Genomic DNA, 12,800 nt, shown 5'->3' with positions numbered 1-12,800 from the left:
AGGTGGTGGTATCCCTGATGGTGTCCAGGTAGTTGTCCCCCCCCCCCCCCCCAATTCGGGACAACTACCTGGACACCATCAGAGATACCACCACCTGCTACTCACCGGATTGCCTTAACAAAGGACTCAGACCAAGCATCCGAATTCCATCAGGATCTGATCTGTATTTCCGGCCAGGTATATGGACACCTGCCATTCCAGTGTCCCTCATTTCCATCTGGGAAGTTTGTGACTTATCCATCCGTGGGAGTATCCATAGGAACAAGTGAGAAATTGAGATTTATATCTGTCCCCACTCTATGAGCCCCACTCAGGCTGTACACCAATTTGTTGTTATTAATGTTGCTATTTTAACCATATATTTTATTTATACCTTATATTAGTAAAATAAAATAATTTATATTACCCAATTGGTCATATTCTGTCAAAATTGTATTATTCTAGCGCTCCACCACCTTTTCCTGTATTTGTACCTTGTGTGTTTTTTGGGGGGCTGACCTCCCCACGGTGTGAGCAGCTTACCAAAACAACTCACCCAGAAGCGCCTGAAATATACTCTTCCACCTAGGTGGTTAAGTATATATATTTTTCTATTCTAGCAATGTGGCCTGCAAGAACTACTATATATAACTACTATATTCAATCCCAGGTCACGACTGTCAGGCTGGCCCAACAGCCGTGACCCTGTCCCGTTCTCGGCCAGCTCAACGAAGAATTGTCAGGCAGAATTCAATGTTCCACCTGCTGAACGCTGAAAAGGGGGCGTGGCCATGATAGTCGAGCTGCAACTGGGAGCTCGACAATCCACGTCCGTTCTCGGCAGAACGGGCCTGACTGTTTGCAAAGTTGGGCCCGTTCTGCCGAGATCCCTGTTCAGTGCTGTCGGAAAAGACAGCAGTGAATAGGGCCCCGCCGCTATTTCCCCCGTCAGGAATAGCATTGGGAGATTGAATACCCCCTCTATGCCTGCCATATAATGCTACGTAGGTGTTTCACTGCTTCTCCCACATGCTCCCCTTCCCCATCAGTAATCACACATTCTGTGTGAGCCACAGTAATATTTGCAGTAAACATCTTGTGGCTAATTGGATATGATTCAATTTATTAATATTTCCTTTGTATTGACACACTCTATATTTGTTCATATTCAGTTGTTGAAGAACTACCACAAGTGGAGGAAGGAGTGCCCAGAAATTAGTGCTGATCTGTGCCCCTCCTCTCTCCTTAACCTCTACAATGCCGGCTACCATGGGGTCTTGAGGTCCAGAGATGCTTATGGAAGCAAAGTTCTTATTTACAGGATCGGTAAGTAAAATACAAATGTTTATATGCTGCATACTTAATATACAATGTATAACCACATAACTAATATCCCATTCACACACAAATTGAAATTCCCAGGTGAAGCAGAAATCTCCTCAAACAGTTTGAGGAGATTTGCGTTCCTGTGTGAAGGGGGTCTGACAGCATGCGTCCGAATAACCCGGTGCTTCAAATGCCGGGTAATTACCGGGTTATTCGGCCACGACTGTCTGAAAGCGGTATAAATGATCATGTATTGTTTAAAGACATTGCGCCTGATACAGACAGAACCGGTAAATGTGAAATTTATGTTTCAGAAAGTCAGCAACATAATTCTTCCCAAATACAGTGTCCGAGATGTGTTCTGTTTGGTCTGTTTGGCAGCCTAGCCTGTGTGTCTGGTACATGTCACAGACACTTACACACCCCTTTCAGACATACCACCCGGGATTTTAATGCCGTTTCAAACCCGGGTTTTTAAAAATCCCTGGTGCATTGCAGGTGCGCAGGACCCAGGATTTTAGAGGGATTCGGTATGAAATCCCGACGGTCAAAATCCCGACGGTCATAATACCGACAGCAATTGACAGAAAGTCAAAATCCCGACATGGTCAAAATCCCGACATTTAAAATCCCGACATGGTCAAAATACCGACAAGGTCAAAATACCGACATTTAAAATCCCGACAAGTTCAAAATACCGACATATAGAATGTAGACAGGTGAAAAAGTCAACATGACTTTCGGGCGACAGCTCGCGAGGTCGATATGGGCTTTTCACAGTTTTTTTACCTGAATGTCGACACAGTCGACATGGACACAGTTGGAAGTCAACCGCAGCCCCTCGCATAGCTCGCTGCGCTCGCAATGCTTCGGGCACGGTGCCTCGCTACGCTCGGCACACTATTTTATTCTCCCACCACGCCCTAGTGGATGGTAGGGCATGAAATACCGCCTGTCGGCACATGTCGGGTCAAGAAACAGTGAAAAACCCATGTCGACCTCGCGACCTGTCGCCCGAAAGTCATGTTGACTTTTTCACCTGTCTACATTCTATATGTCGGTATTTTGAACTTGTCGGGATTTTAAATGTCGGTATTTTGACCTTGTCGGTATTTTGACCATGTCGGGATTTTAAATGTCGGGATTTTGACCATGTCGGGATTTTGACTGTCTGTCAATTGCTGTCGGTATTTTGACCGTCGGGATTTTGACCGTCGGGATTTTGACTGCATCCCTTTTAGAGGACTAAAATCCTGGGTAGACCCTTTCAGACATACCCTAGTCCCGGGATTGTGCACGTGAAAAATCCCGGGATTTTGCCGTATGTCTGAAAGGGGTATTATTGTGCTTATCATGCTTATTGGAAGCATTTAAAAACCACCAATCAGAAATAGTTTGCTAGTGCCACTGACGGTAGTCATCATCATTATCTGATATTTACAACCCTTAATCAACCTGTTCTAGTGATCTAAAGGCCCCCCCATACACTGGCCCTATTTGTCCTAAGGACAAGTCGGACCAGTTTGCCCAGGGTTCCCCGGTAGCTCCCCGGGAGGCTCACATGTGATCTGGCACTTGATGTGCCATTTTTACATGCAATAAATCGCATGTGATTTATTGCATGTAGATCTCCCGGGGATCTGCTGCGGTGGCGGAGGGAGGGCAGCGGAGTCGGGCCAGCTGGTTGTGGTGGCGAGGGGCGTGCAGCTCTTAGTGGTGGGCAGCGGGTTCCATCCAAGCAGCGGCTGGTAGCGGCATTTTGCAGGGTAGCGGTATGCTGCTGCTCAATTATTTGAAATGACTGGCCGGCTGTTGATTGGCTGAGAGTCAGCCAATCAACGGCCGGCCAGTCATTTAAAAACAGCAGCCGCATCCCGCCGCCTGGCAAAATTCCGCTACAAGCTCCAGCCTTCCAGCCGCCGCTGCTTGGATGGACCGAGCTGCCCACCACTACTATGAGCTGCCCGCCACTAGCTGGTCGGACCCCGCTGACCGCCCCCCGCTGCATGGGAAGCAGGTCCCAGGTCGGGTGGTCAGACGGCCAGCAGGTCCGACCACCTGCTCGGGTCTGATGTGTACGGGACCACGCATCGGACCTGAGGGGACATCAAACTAAGCTGATTTGGTCCAATTTCAAGGCCCGATTCATCGCAATCACACTCTTCTGGGTAAGCGTAATGCAGTCTCGCGCAAGATACTGTATGCCAGCTGGGGCAATGTTTGCTCTGTATCAGCCCTCAATTGTCTTGCGAGTTTGATCATTAATCCAATTAAAATACAAAAAAATGTGGTTTATTGGTGCCTGGTGGAAGTTTTTCTTAATGGTGACAAATCTATATAATAATGCAGTATGTATGAGTACAGGACATACAGAAACATTGGCAGGAGATGAAATTGCTGTGTATACATTTTTGCCTGTTTTGCAGAAAAATGGGACCCACATCAGTTTACCGCATATGAAGTGTTTCGAATAAGCCTCATAACATCTGAGCTTATAGTTAGGGACACAGAGACACAGAGGAATGGTATTAAGGCTATATTTGACCTACAGGGATGGAGACTGGTCCATGCATTTCAAATCACCCCAACTATTGCTACACGGATTGCTGCAGTCATGACAGTAGGTGAAGATTTCTACTTATCTAATGTTTTCTTGATGATTACTTGTGTAGTCATGTTCTACAGTTAAGTTGTCCATGACAAGAAGTATACATTATCTTCATAATGCACTAGGCCACTAACCTTTCTTAACCCCTTCTCTGGCACTCCCGAGAATTTTCCGGGCTATTCTCCAGTGCCCAGATTGTCAAACCTGGAAAATTCTCAGGATTGCCGCTGTCTGCACTGCTTAGCGCCGCTGAGCTGAGCGCTGAACTCCGCTTTAGCCACTACCCGGCCCCGCCTCCTCCCCCCCAGCTGTGTGCGATGTGACCTTGTAATGTTACTCTGCACACAGCCGGGTTACCGGGGGCAGGGCCAGGCAGCAGCTGATATCGGGCCAGATGCACTAAGCTTCAAAAGTGATAAAATGGAGAATGATAAACAGCCAGCCAATCAGCTCCTACCTGACATTTTTCAAACACAGTCCATGACATGACAGGTAGGAGCTGATTGGCTGGCTGTTTATCATTCTCCATTTTATCACTTTTGAAGCTTAGCGCATCTGGCCCATAGTGCTCAGTGACCCTTCCACATTATTGGGTGACATCCTGGAATTTTAGGAGAGCAGGCCGTTCTCCTTTAGAGCCTGGTTCAGCCCTGTTCGTTAGGCTGCATATAAATACAGCCTAGCAAAACAGGTCACCGCCGCCCTGCCGAACGCCCTTCTCCCCACATGCGGCCGAAGGGGAGAGAAATCATTTGATGGTTGCCAACCATAGGATGATTTTTCTCCCTTTAGAAATAAGTCCGTCCAAACTGAGTTTTATTTATGCCGCTGAACGACGAATATGGGGCGGGTCCTGATGTCATGTGACATCAGCCGCCTGCCCTGAGCAGGCAATGCCACTAGCGTTTTTTTTTTAATAGGGATTCCCATAAAACACTGGGTGTTCCCCTTGCTACGGCACCCTGTATGTCCTCTCCAACCTTCTCTGGAGAGAACGGCCCAGCCTAAAGGTGCATGTGCATTCGCAAACCCCAAACATCAGGGAAGGGGAAGAATTTGGCCCACTATGAATTGGTATGAATCGGCCCCTTAATGTCAGTAATACCCCATTCTCACTGCAGGCACATTCCCGGGTCTAGCATGTAGACCCGGAAATTTGCCTTTTAACACAGTTTTTCTGCAGTGTGAATGGGCCACATACCTGGATCTCATACACGGGTCAAACCCTTATTTTTACCCATGTTTGAGATCCGGGTATGCAGACACGGGTCAACCCATTCTCACTGCATAAAAACTCCACAGAATGATACTGAGCGCTGATTAACTATTCAGTGCTGCTGCTGTGCCAATAGGGGGATTACCATAAACCCCTAATTAAAGTCAAGAACAGGAAAAAAGAGAGAAGGTACAGCGCTGCACTGAATGAATAAAAAATATTTAATAAAAATTAATCATAGTAAAATACATTAATACATTTCATAATACATACAAGACACACAAACATTGAACATACATCTCCTTTAGAATTAGAACTGGTTAGTGGTTATTAGGTCAGCAATTGCATATACTTTTTGCTCTAGCTATGAGCCGGTTAGTAGGTATTAGAAAGTTCAAGTCCCCACAGAATGTGCACATACAATGTGGTTTGATACTTAATTGTATTCCAGGGGTGTTGTGGCTTGCAAATTCAGCGATGGCTTTCTCCGACCGTTTGCGCTGTGGTCATATCTGAGATGGTTGCAATCTGCTGGGTTCAATAGCAGCCTGATGGTCCCCTCAACGCGTTTCTCCGCCTTAAACGATCACTACTCCTGAGGAAGCCGCTGATCGTTTAAGGCGGAGAAACGCGTTGAGGGGACCATCAGGCTGCTATTGAACCCAGCAGATTGCAACCATCTCAGATATGACCACAGCGCAAACGGTCGGAGAAAGCCATCGCTGAATTTGCAAGCCACAACACCCCTGGAATACAATTAAGTATCAAACCACATTGTATGTGCACATTCTGTGGGGACTTGAACTTTCTAATACCTACTAACCGGCTCATAGCTAGAGCAAAAAGTATATGCAATTGCTGACCTAATAACCACTAACCAGTTCTAATTCTAAAGGAGATGTATGTTCAATGTTTGTGTGTCTTGTATGTATTATGAAATGTATTAATGTATTTTACTATGATTAATTTTTATTAAATATTTTTTATTCATTCAGTGCAGCGCTGTACCTTCTCTCTTTTTTCACTGCATAAAAACCTGTGTTAAAAAGGCAAATTACCGGGTAGAACTTCTTCACCCGGGAATTTGCCTAGCAGTGAGAACGGGGGTCCGTCCCTGCAGTTCCCGGCATTTTAATGCCAGGTAAAAGCTGTGTAGTTCTCACTCGCAGTGAGAACATGGTATAAATGATCTGCAAAATGATCTGTACCGTAACATAATGCCGCAAGTCACGTCATCATGCCCCCGAGCATGTCCTGCATGTACAGATGATGGAGGAAATCATAACCGGGGGCCAAGCTGACAAATGCTACACCCCCTTTTTGATTATAGCTGTGTACAACTATCAGTTGGAAACAATAGGCTGATGACAATGAACAAAAGCCTGTGGTTTACAATCCGGCTCACTAAGGGCCTTATTTTTGGTTCATTCTTTCTGACAAAATCCTTCTTAGATGGACAAAACCATGTGCACTGCAGGGGGGGCAGATGTAACATGTGCAGAGAGAATTCGATTTGGGTGAGTAATTTTGTTTCTGTGCAGGGAAAATACTGACTGCTTTATTTTTACACTGCAATATAGATCTCATTTTGAAGTGTAACCCCACCCAAATCTAATTCTCTCTGCACATGTTACATCTGCCCCACCTGCAGTGCACATGGTTTTGCCCATCTAAGAAGGATTTTGTCAGAAAGAATGAACCAAAATAAGGCCCTGTGTTATCTTTTGTCCTAATTTGTTGACCACAGGTATTTGTCACAGGGTTGGATAAATTCCATTGTCTTAAAGCTTGTGTTGTAAAAGAGGAGTTCAAACTTTTCATTTGTTTTATCAAACATTGCCTGTTTCCGAACTACCATTCTGTCATATTCTTTGCTTTGTTCTTGCAGGATTCTTTCCCCCTTAAAGTGCGGGGAATACACCTGATCAACGAGCCTTTGTTTTTTCATCCTGTTTTCTCATTAATCAAACCGTTTCTGCCTGAGAAAATTAAACAAAGGGTGAGTTGAAATAAATGTTATTTATTTGTAAGGGAATAACAAAGAAAAAATCAGTCTCACTGAACATCTTATTAGCATTTGCTAATAGTAAAGTACTGTATGGTGCCGAGATCATAACCTAATGAACTTCCCAGTGTCCTGGACCGGGCTTAAAGTGGTCCTGGAGAGGTGGTGAAACGCATTTCATTCTGCCACCTAATTATCCACCTACCCCCCATAAGGCAAAGCCAGGGCAAGTGGTAGAGTTTTTGGTACCCCCTGCCAGGGGTGTAGGGAGGGTGGAGCCGGCGGAGCATGAGCTCTGGATGCCAAAAGTTCACAGGGCGCCAGAGCCGTGCTCCGAAAACTCTGCCGCCTGCCCGCTCCCCCAGCCCTGACTCCTGCGCCACCCGGCCATGGCTCACACTATCAGCTGTGTGAGCCATGGTCCTCGCAATGCTGTACAATGCAGCATCCACCTAGTGTATATAGCCGGCGACACATTCCTGGAGCCACCGCTGGAGAGGACACCGATTGGCAGAGTGCCAGTGTGGCCTCCAAGTCCACACTTGTGCACTGCACCCTTCCGCTAAGACCCAACCTTTTCTGTGCAACAATCCAAAGGTATACTCGAGTCTCCAACCACATAGATGCTGGGTCTGAAAGAGGTAGTAGTGTCCGGGGTTGGGGGGTGCGGTGTGTGAGAGGGGGTGCTATGTGTGTCTATGAAATAGAGAGAAGGAGGTTCTGTGTGTTTGTATGTGACAGAGAGGTCAGGTGGTAGAGGGTGTGCAAGTCTGTGTGTGACATAGGAGTGAGAGGAGTGCTGTGACATATGCCCTTGCTCCGGGCACTGTGGCACCTAGCTCCACCACTGCCCCCTGCAAACTATAAGGCTTCCCTGTTTACAATTACTGTTCAGGACCAAGGTGGAGGTTAGACTAGCTCTACCTCACCATTACAGGTGGTGGAACTCAATTCCACCCTGTCCCCCCCCCCCCCTCCCTACACACACTTGTGTAAGTCTGAATTACGCCCTATAATTACTGTCCCTAGTGAAAGCTGAAGTACATAGTAAGACAATTCCTATATATTCAAAAAGTATTGGTTCTTTTTTGGGAATAATATTTAAAGATTCAGAATAAATACAGCTAACCGCATTCTGTTAAAACTTACACTGTATGCCTTACTCTGCTTGTTCAGATTCATCTGCATGGGAGCAACTACTGGCCAACTCTTCAACAGCACTTTTCTGAGGATATTCTCCCTCCAGAATATGGGGGAACAGGACCTTCGATAAAAGAACTTTGTAGTGAGTGGACTGACTGCGTCATGGACTCTGAAGATTACCTGCTCAGTATATCTGAGCACAGATAGACAACTATGGTTTTTGTAATACAGGTTTACATTCATTGGTAATTTTACACTGAATTAACTATATTTTAAAATACTATACTTGGTTTTAAAACTGTGAAAAAGTAGAGGATGCATCAATATATGTATTTATCTGTAAATGAAGACATGGGGTAAATGAAAATGAACAGTCAGCGATTCCCAGAAAAAGGGGGCGTGTCCACGCAAATGCCGGTGGATTGTCGAGATTCGGCCGCGAGCTTGACAATTCACGGCCGTTATCGACAAAGCCGGCATGACAGCTTTTAAGGTCAGGCCCGTTCTGTCGTTCTGCCTCTTCAGTTCTCACACAGCATTGAATAGGCACCCGCCGCTATTTCCCCTGTCGCAAATATCGGCGGGGATTGAATCCCCCCCACCTTTTATTTTAGACTATTGCCACTTTAAGACTAAGGGCTATATAAGTAAAACATTTAAATGTCATGGGTTCCTGCATCACACTGGCTATTACATACCCCATAGTCCATAACTTTCTCTTTTGACGGTGCAGGGGAACACAGGATCGCAAAATATACTCAGGAACTACATCTTATAACAATGCAGTAAGATATTTAGAAGCTGCTAAATTATTACATTGAAAGTGTTACTAGGAAATAATTATATCAGATGGAAGATTGCACTCATTACTTTAAATGTGATTTTATTTAGTACCTGTTATTAATTTAAAAAAATGGGATTTTATTAGTGATATTAAATAATTTTTCACTTAGTAATTACATTATTTTTTTGTCCATGTAATCTGTTAAAAGCAGGATTTTTTTTAGTAATTTGTGCTGTTTGTGTATGTTTCAAAATGATTTTTCTACAGAATACAAAGTCGTTCCTTATTTTGTGAAAGCCTCTGCTCTGTAATATATATATAGTATGTGCTAAAGTGTTGCTTAAAAAAAATGGGGAGTGTTTCCTCTTCTGTTTTTATCATTTAAAAACTGAAAGAGATATAAATGAATCACTGTGTTCGCTAATAAGTAACATGCTACAATGGGCAGTATTCAATGCGACTGGTGAGGGGGGTTAAACGGTACGGATCGCCAAAAACAAGCGACCCTCGCCATTTAACCCCTAGGCGGGCCGCTCACCGTATTCAATGCTCTGGGGAAATCCTTACTGTCAGAAGACAGCAAGGATTCCCCCAAACAGTGAGACTCGCGGCTAATGCAGGGTGCCCGCTGCATTTAGCTGCAAGCCTCGCTGTTCTGGTGACCGCACACACCATTTCCACGTCGCTATGAAAATCCAGCAATGTGGAAATGGTGTTCAGGGGGGTCAGTTGAATACAGCATTGACCATTGAATATACCCCATTGTATCGACATTATTTATAAAATACTTCTTAAACACTTTATGCCTCAATTTAAATAATACATGATATTTTACTATTTTCTTACAAATAATACAGATCTATTTTCTTAAAAATAAAAAGTGTTAGCCTAAATATATATTTTAAAAATGCAGGAGTTTAATCCGCTGAGCAGTGGAACATGACTTTCATATTTCATTACTACTATCTGCTGCATAGCCCTCATTAACAATGTACATGCAGGACGAAGGAGGACATTCGGGAGTGCGCATCATTGACAATATGCAATATTATAAACATTATATCGCTCCGAAGGGGCAAAATGAGCATTATCGTTTAAAATATCAGTTGGTGTATATGGGGCTTTAGTCTATTCAGCAGGAAAGATGATTTTGGGTATGGCTTAATGGGTCGACCCTAATTGGGTCAACAGTCAATAGTTCCACGCCAGAAGGTCAACGTGAAGAAGGTAAACTGGGTAAAAGATCAACAGGGTCAACAGGTCAATGGTAGACACTGGAAAAGTTTGATGGGTACAAAATGTGGCACAACATTTTTTTTTTTTTTTGTACCACATCTCCTTGCTTCAGTCATGGTGCCTCGCCCCGCTACTAATGCGCTTGGCTCAGGTTGCTCTGCATAATCATATCAACCATGGATAGTAATATGAAGAAGGTAAACATTTTTTATTTATTTTTTAAAGTGCGCAATCTTTTGACCTTGTTGGCCATATGGGGGTCACCATATCATCTGTATACAGCTTATTTTGCGGTTTCCAGCAATTTGATACAGGGATATATTTTATTAATAGTAAAGTGTTTGTTTTTCTAGATTATATTTGATCAACCTATGAAACTGTGAGAGTATATAAATTGCACGAGGTACAGGTTGAGTATCCCTTCTCCAAAATGCTTGGGACCAGAAGAATTTTGGATAACTGATTATTCCGTATTTTGGAATATTTTTATATTTGAATGAGGTACTGTATCTTGCATTTATATTGTATATGCACATCAAACACATGAAATACACACAAATATATTTTATTTGTGCATGGAACAAGGTTTTAAAACATGGAACAAAGTTTGTGTATCTCAGACACTGGATTTGAATGCCAAGCAATCATGTCCTTGAACATCTTTAGTGCCACTTACTGTACATGCTATTTCCCCAGTAGGGCCAGTTACAGATGTCCCCAGTAGTTTTTTTAGTAGAAAAATAAAAGTACATTTTGGAGACTATGGTTTTCGGAATAATTTGGATAATGGATAATTGGAGAACGGATACTCAACCTGTAATTGAAAAAGTCTCTCTGCAGCTGTAGTTGGGGACTCATACCGCAGAAGCCTTAAAGATTTATAGAAAATAGTAAACAAAATAAAAACATTCTTTTTAAAATCCCCACTAACCTCCAAGAATAAAATAAAAAAAAGAGCTGACTAGATGGAATTATGTATAATTTTTCGGTACTTGTGTAATAGCACGGCACCCACGATATTGGGTCGCACGACATATAATCGCATCGCATGGCATACACCCGATGCACTGCGATGCGATTTAAAATTGTATAAGTGTTCAGGGGGTTCATACCCCCACTATTCACGTCGGCGTGGAGTTGATTTTATATAGTGTGGCAAGCGCAGCGAGACACCGAGCCCAAAGCATGGCGAGCGCAGCGAGCCCTGCGAGGGGACGCGTATTACTTTACATGTATTCCGCATGCGCTCGCCACGCTTCGGGCTCGGTGGCTCGCTGCGCCCACCACACTATATAAAATCAACTCCACGCCAACGTGGCTAGTGGGGGTATGAAAAGGTTATAGGACGTGTACCGCCACCGCCACTCGCCACGCTTCGGGTTGGCGTTGATAGTGGTGGTGCCGTTGGTGGTGCTTTTAACATATTAAGCACCCAACACGTTTAATTAACTTATAGGGGCCACTTTTAACATGGGAAAACCCATTAGGGTGCTTATACAATTTTAAATCGCATACCATTGTATATGCGATAGAATGGCATACAATGACATACAATTCGATGGTATACAATTTAAAATTGTATAACATCGCATGCCTTATGGTCTGCGATGCGATGGGCGCCGTGCTAGTACACAAGTACCAATTATTTTCTATCGCACTCTTTTTCTATCGTACAGTATGTCTTATTGTATTCTATACCGTATGTACCTTTATAATTCTGTTCTATAATTCTATAATTGTTAAAGATTTAATGCTGTGCCATTATATGATAAATATTTTTATAAAAATAAACATTGAAGAATGATAACCCTAATATGTTTCCTTTCTTTCTTTAATAAAGGAGATACTGTTGTTCACAATAAATGTTATGCTCCACATGGAATACAGGGCAGAGTTATAACTAGGGTGGTCCCAGTGGTGCCGGCACACAGCACATATGCTCTTTAGGCGGAGAACCAGCCTAGCGCTGTTGGATCTTGGGTATGAAAGGCTACTGGTGCAGGTGCACCAGTAGCCTTTCATACCCAAGACCCAACAGCGCTAGCTGCAGAGCTGCCTGCTGTAATGTATGTAGTGTTGGGGTGTCCCCGGCTCCTTCCCTGCCAGGTGCACTACTGCTACATACATTAGGTTGCATCTACACATTGCCTTTTAGCAGAATGGAGTTGAACAGGATCCTGTTTAGGAGGATGCAGCAGGCTTGTGTATATATAGTGTTAAATCTAGCACCCGCTATCTTTGAAAACCCATGCAGTTCCTCTTCCTGCCTGGGGTGTCGCTGGCTGCTGTGGTGTTATCTAGCATAGGTCTGGTTTGCATATCAGTGCTGATATACAGACCACACTATGCTAGAAGCACTACCAGACAGCAATACTCCAGACAGGGAAGAGGAACTGCATGGGTTTTCAAATATGGCGGGTGCTAGAATGAACACTATATATTCCATATATTCCACTGAACCTTATACCAGTGCACACCTCAAGAGGGACAGTGAAAACCGGTC

The 12,800-nt window shown here is 44.0% G+C and overlaps 1 protein-coding gene across 1 annotated transcript in view; it reads left to right on the top strand.

Annotated features, from left to right (window-relative positions):
• Window positions 1-12,110, top strand: part of TTPA (alpha tocopherol transfer protein) — a 31,741-nt gene extending 19,631 nt beyond the window's left edge. Inside the window, exons 2-5 of the mRNA XM_083187169.1 lie at window positions 1,152-1,305; window positions 3,732-3,925; window positions 7,018-7,128; window positions 8,311-12,110. Coding sequence (XP_083043295.1) covers window positions 1,152-1,305; window positions 3,732-3,925; window positions 7,018-7,128; window positions 8,311-8,484 — 633 coding nt within the window. The 3' untranslated portion in view covers window positions 8,485-12,110. The remainder of the gene's footprint in view (window positions 1-1,151; window positions 1,306-3,731; window positions 3,926-7,017; window positions 7,129-8,310) is intronic.
• The last annotated feature ends 690 nt before the right edge of the window (window positions 12,111-12,800 follow it).

The sequence above is a fragment of the Crinia signifera genome, chromosome 5 (assembly GCF_055691185.1).
Source record: "Crinia signifera chromosome 5, ASM5569118v1, whole genome shotgun sequence".
NCBI classification, from domain to species: Eukaryota; Metazoa; Chordata; class Amphibia; order Anura; family Myobatrachidae; genus Crinia; species Crinia signifera.
This window is presented reverse-complemented; position numbering and strand designations above follow the sequence as displayed.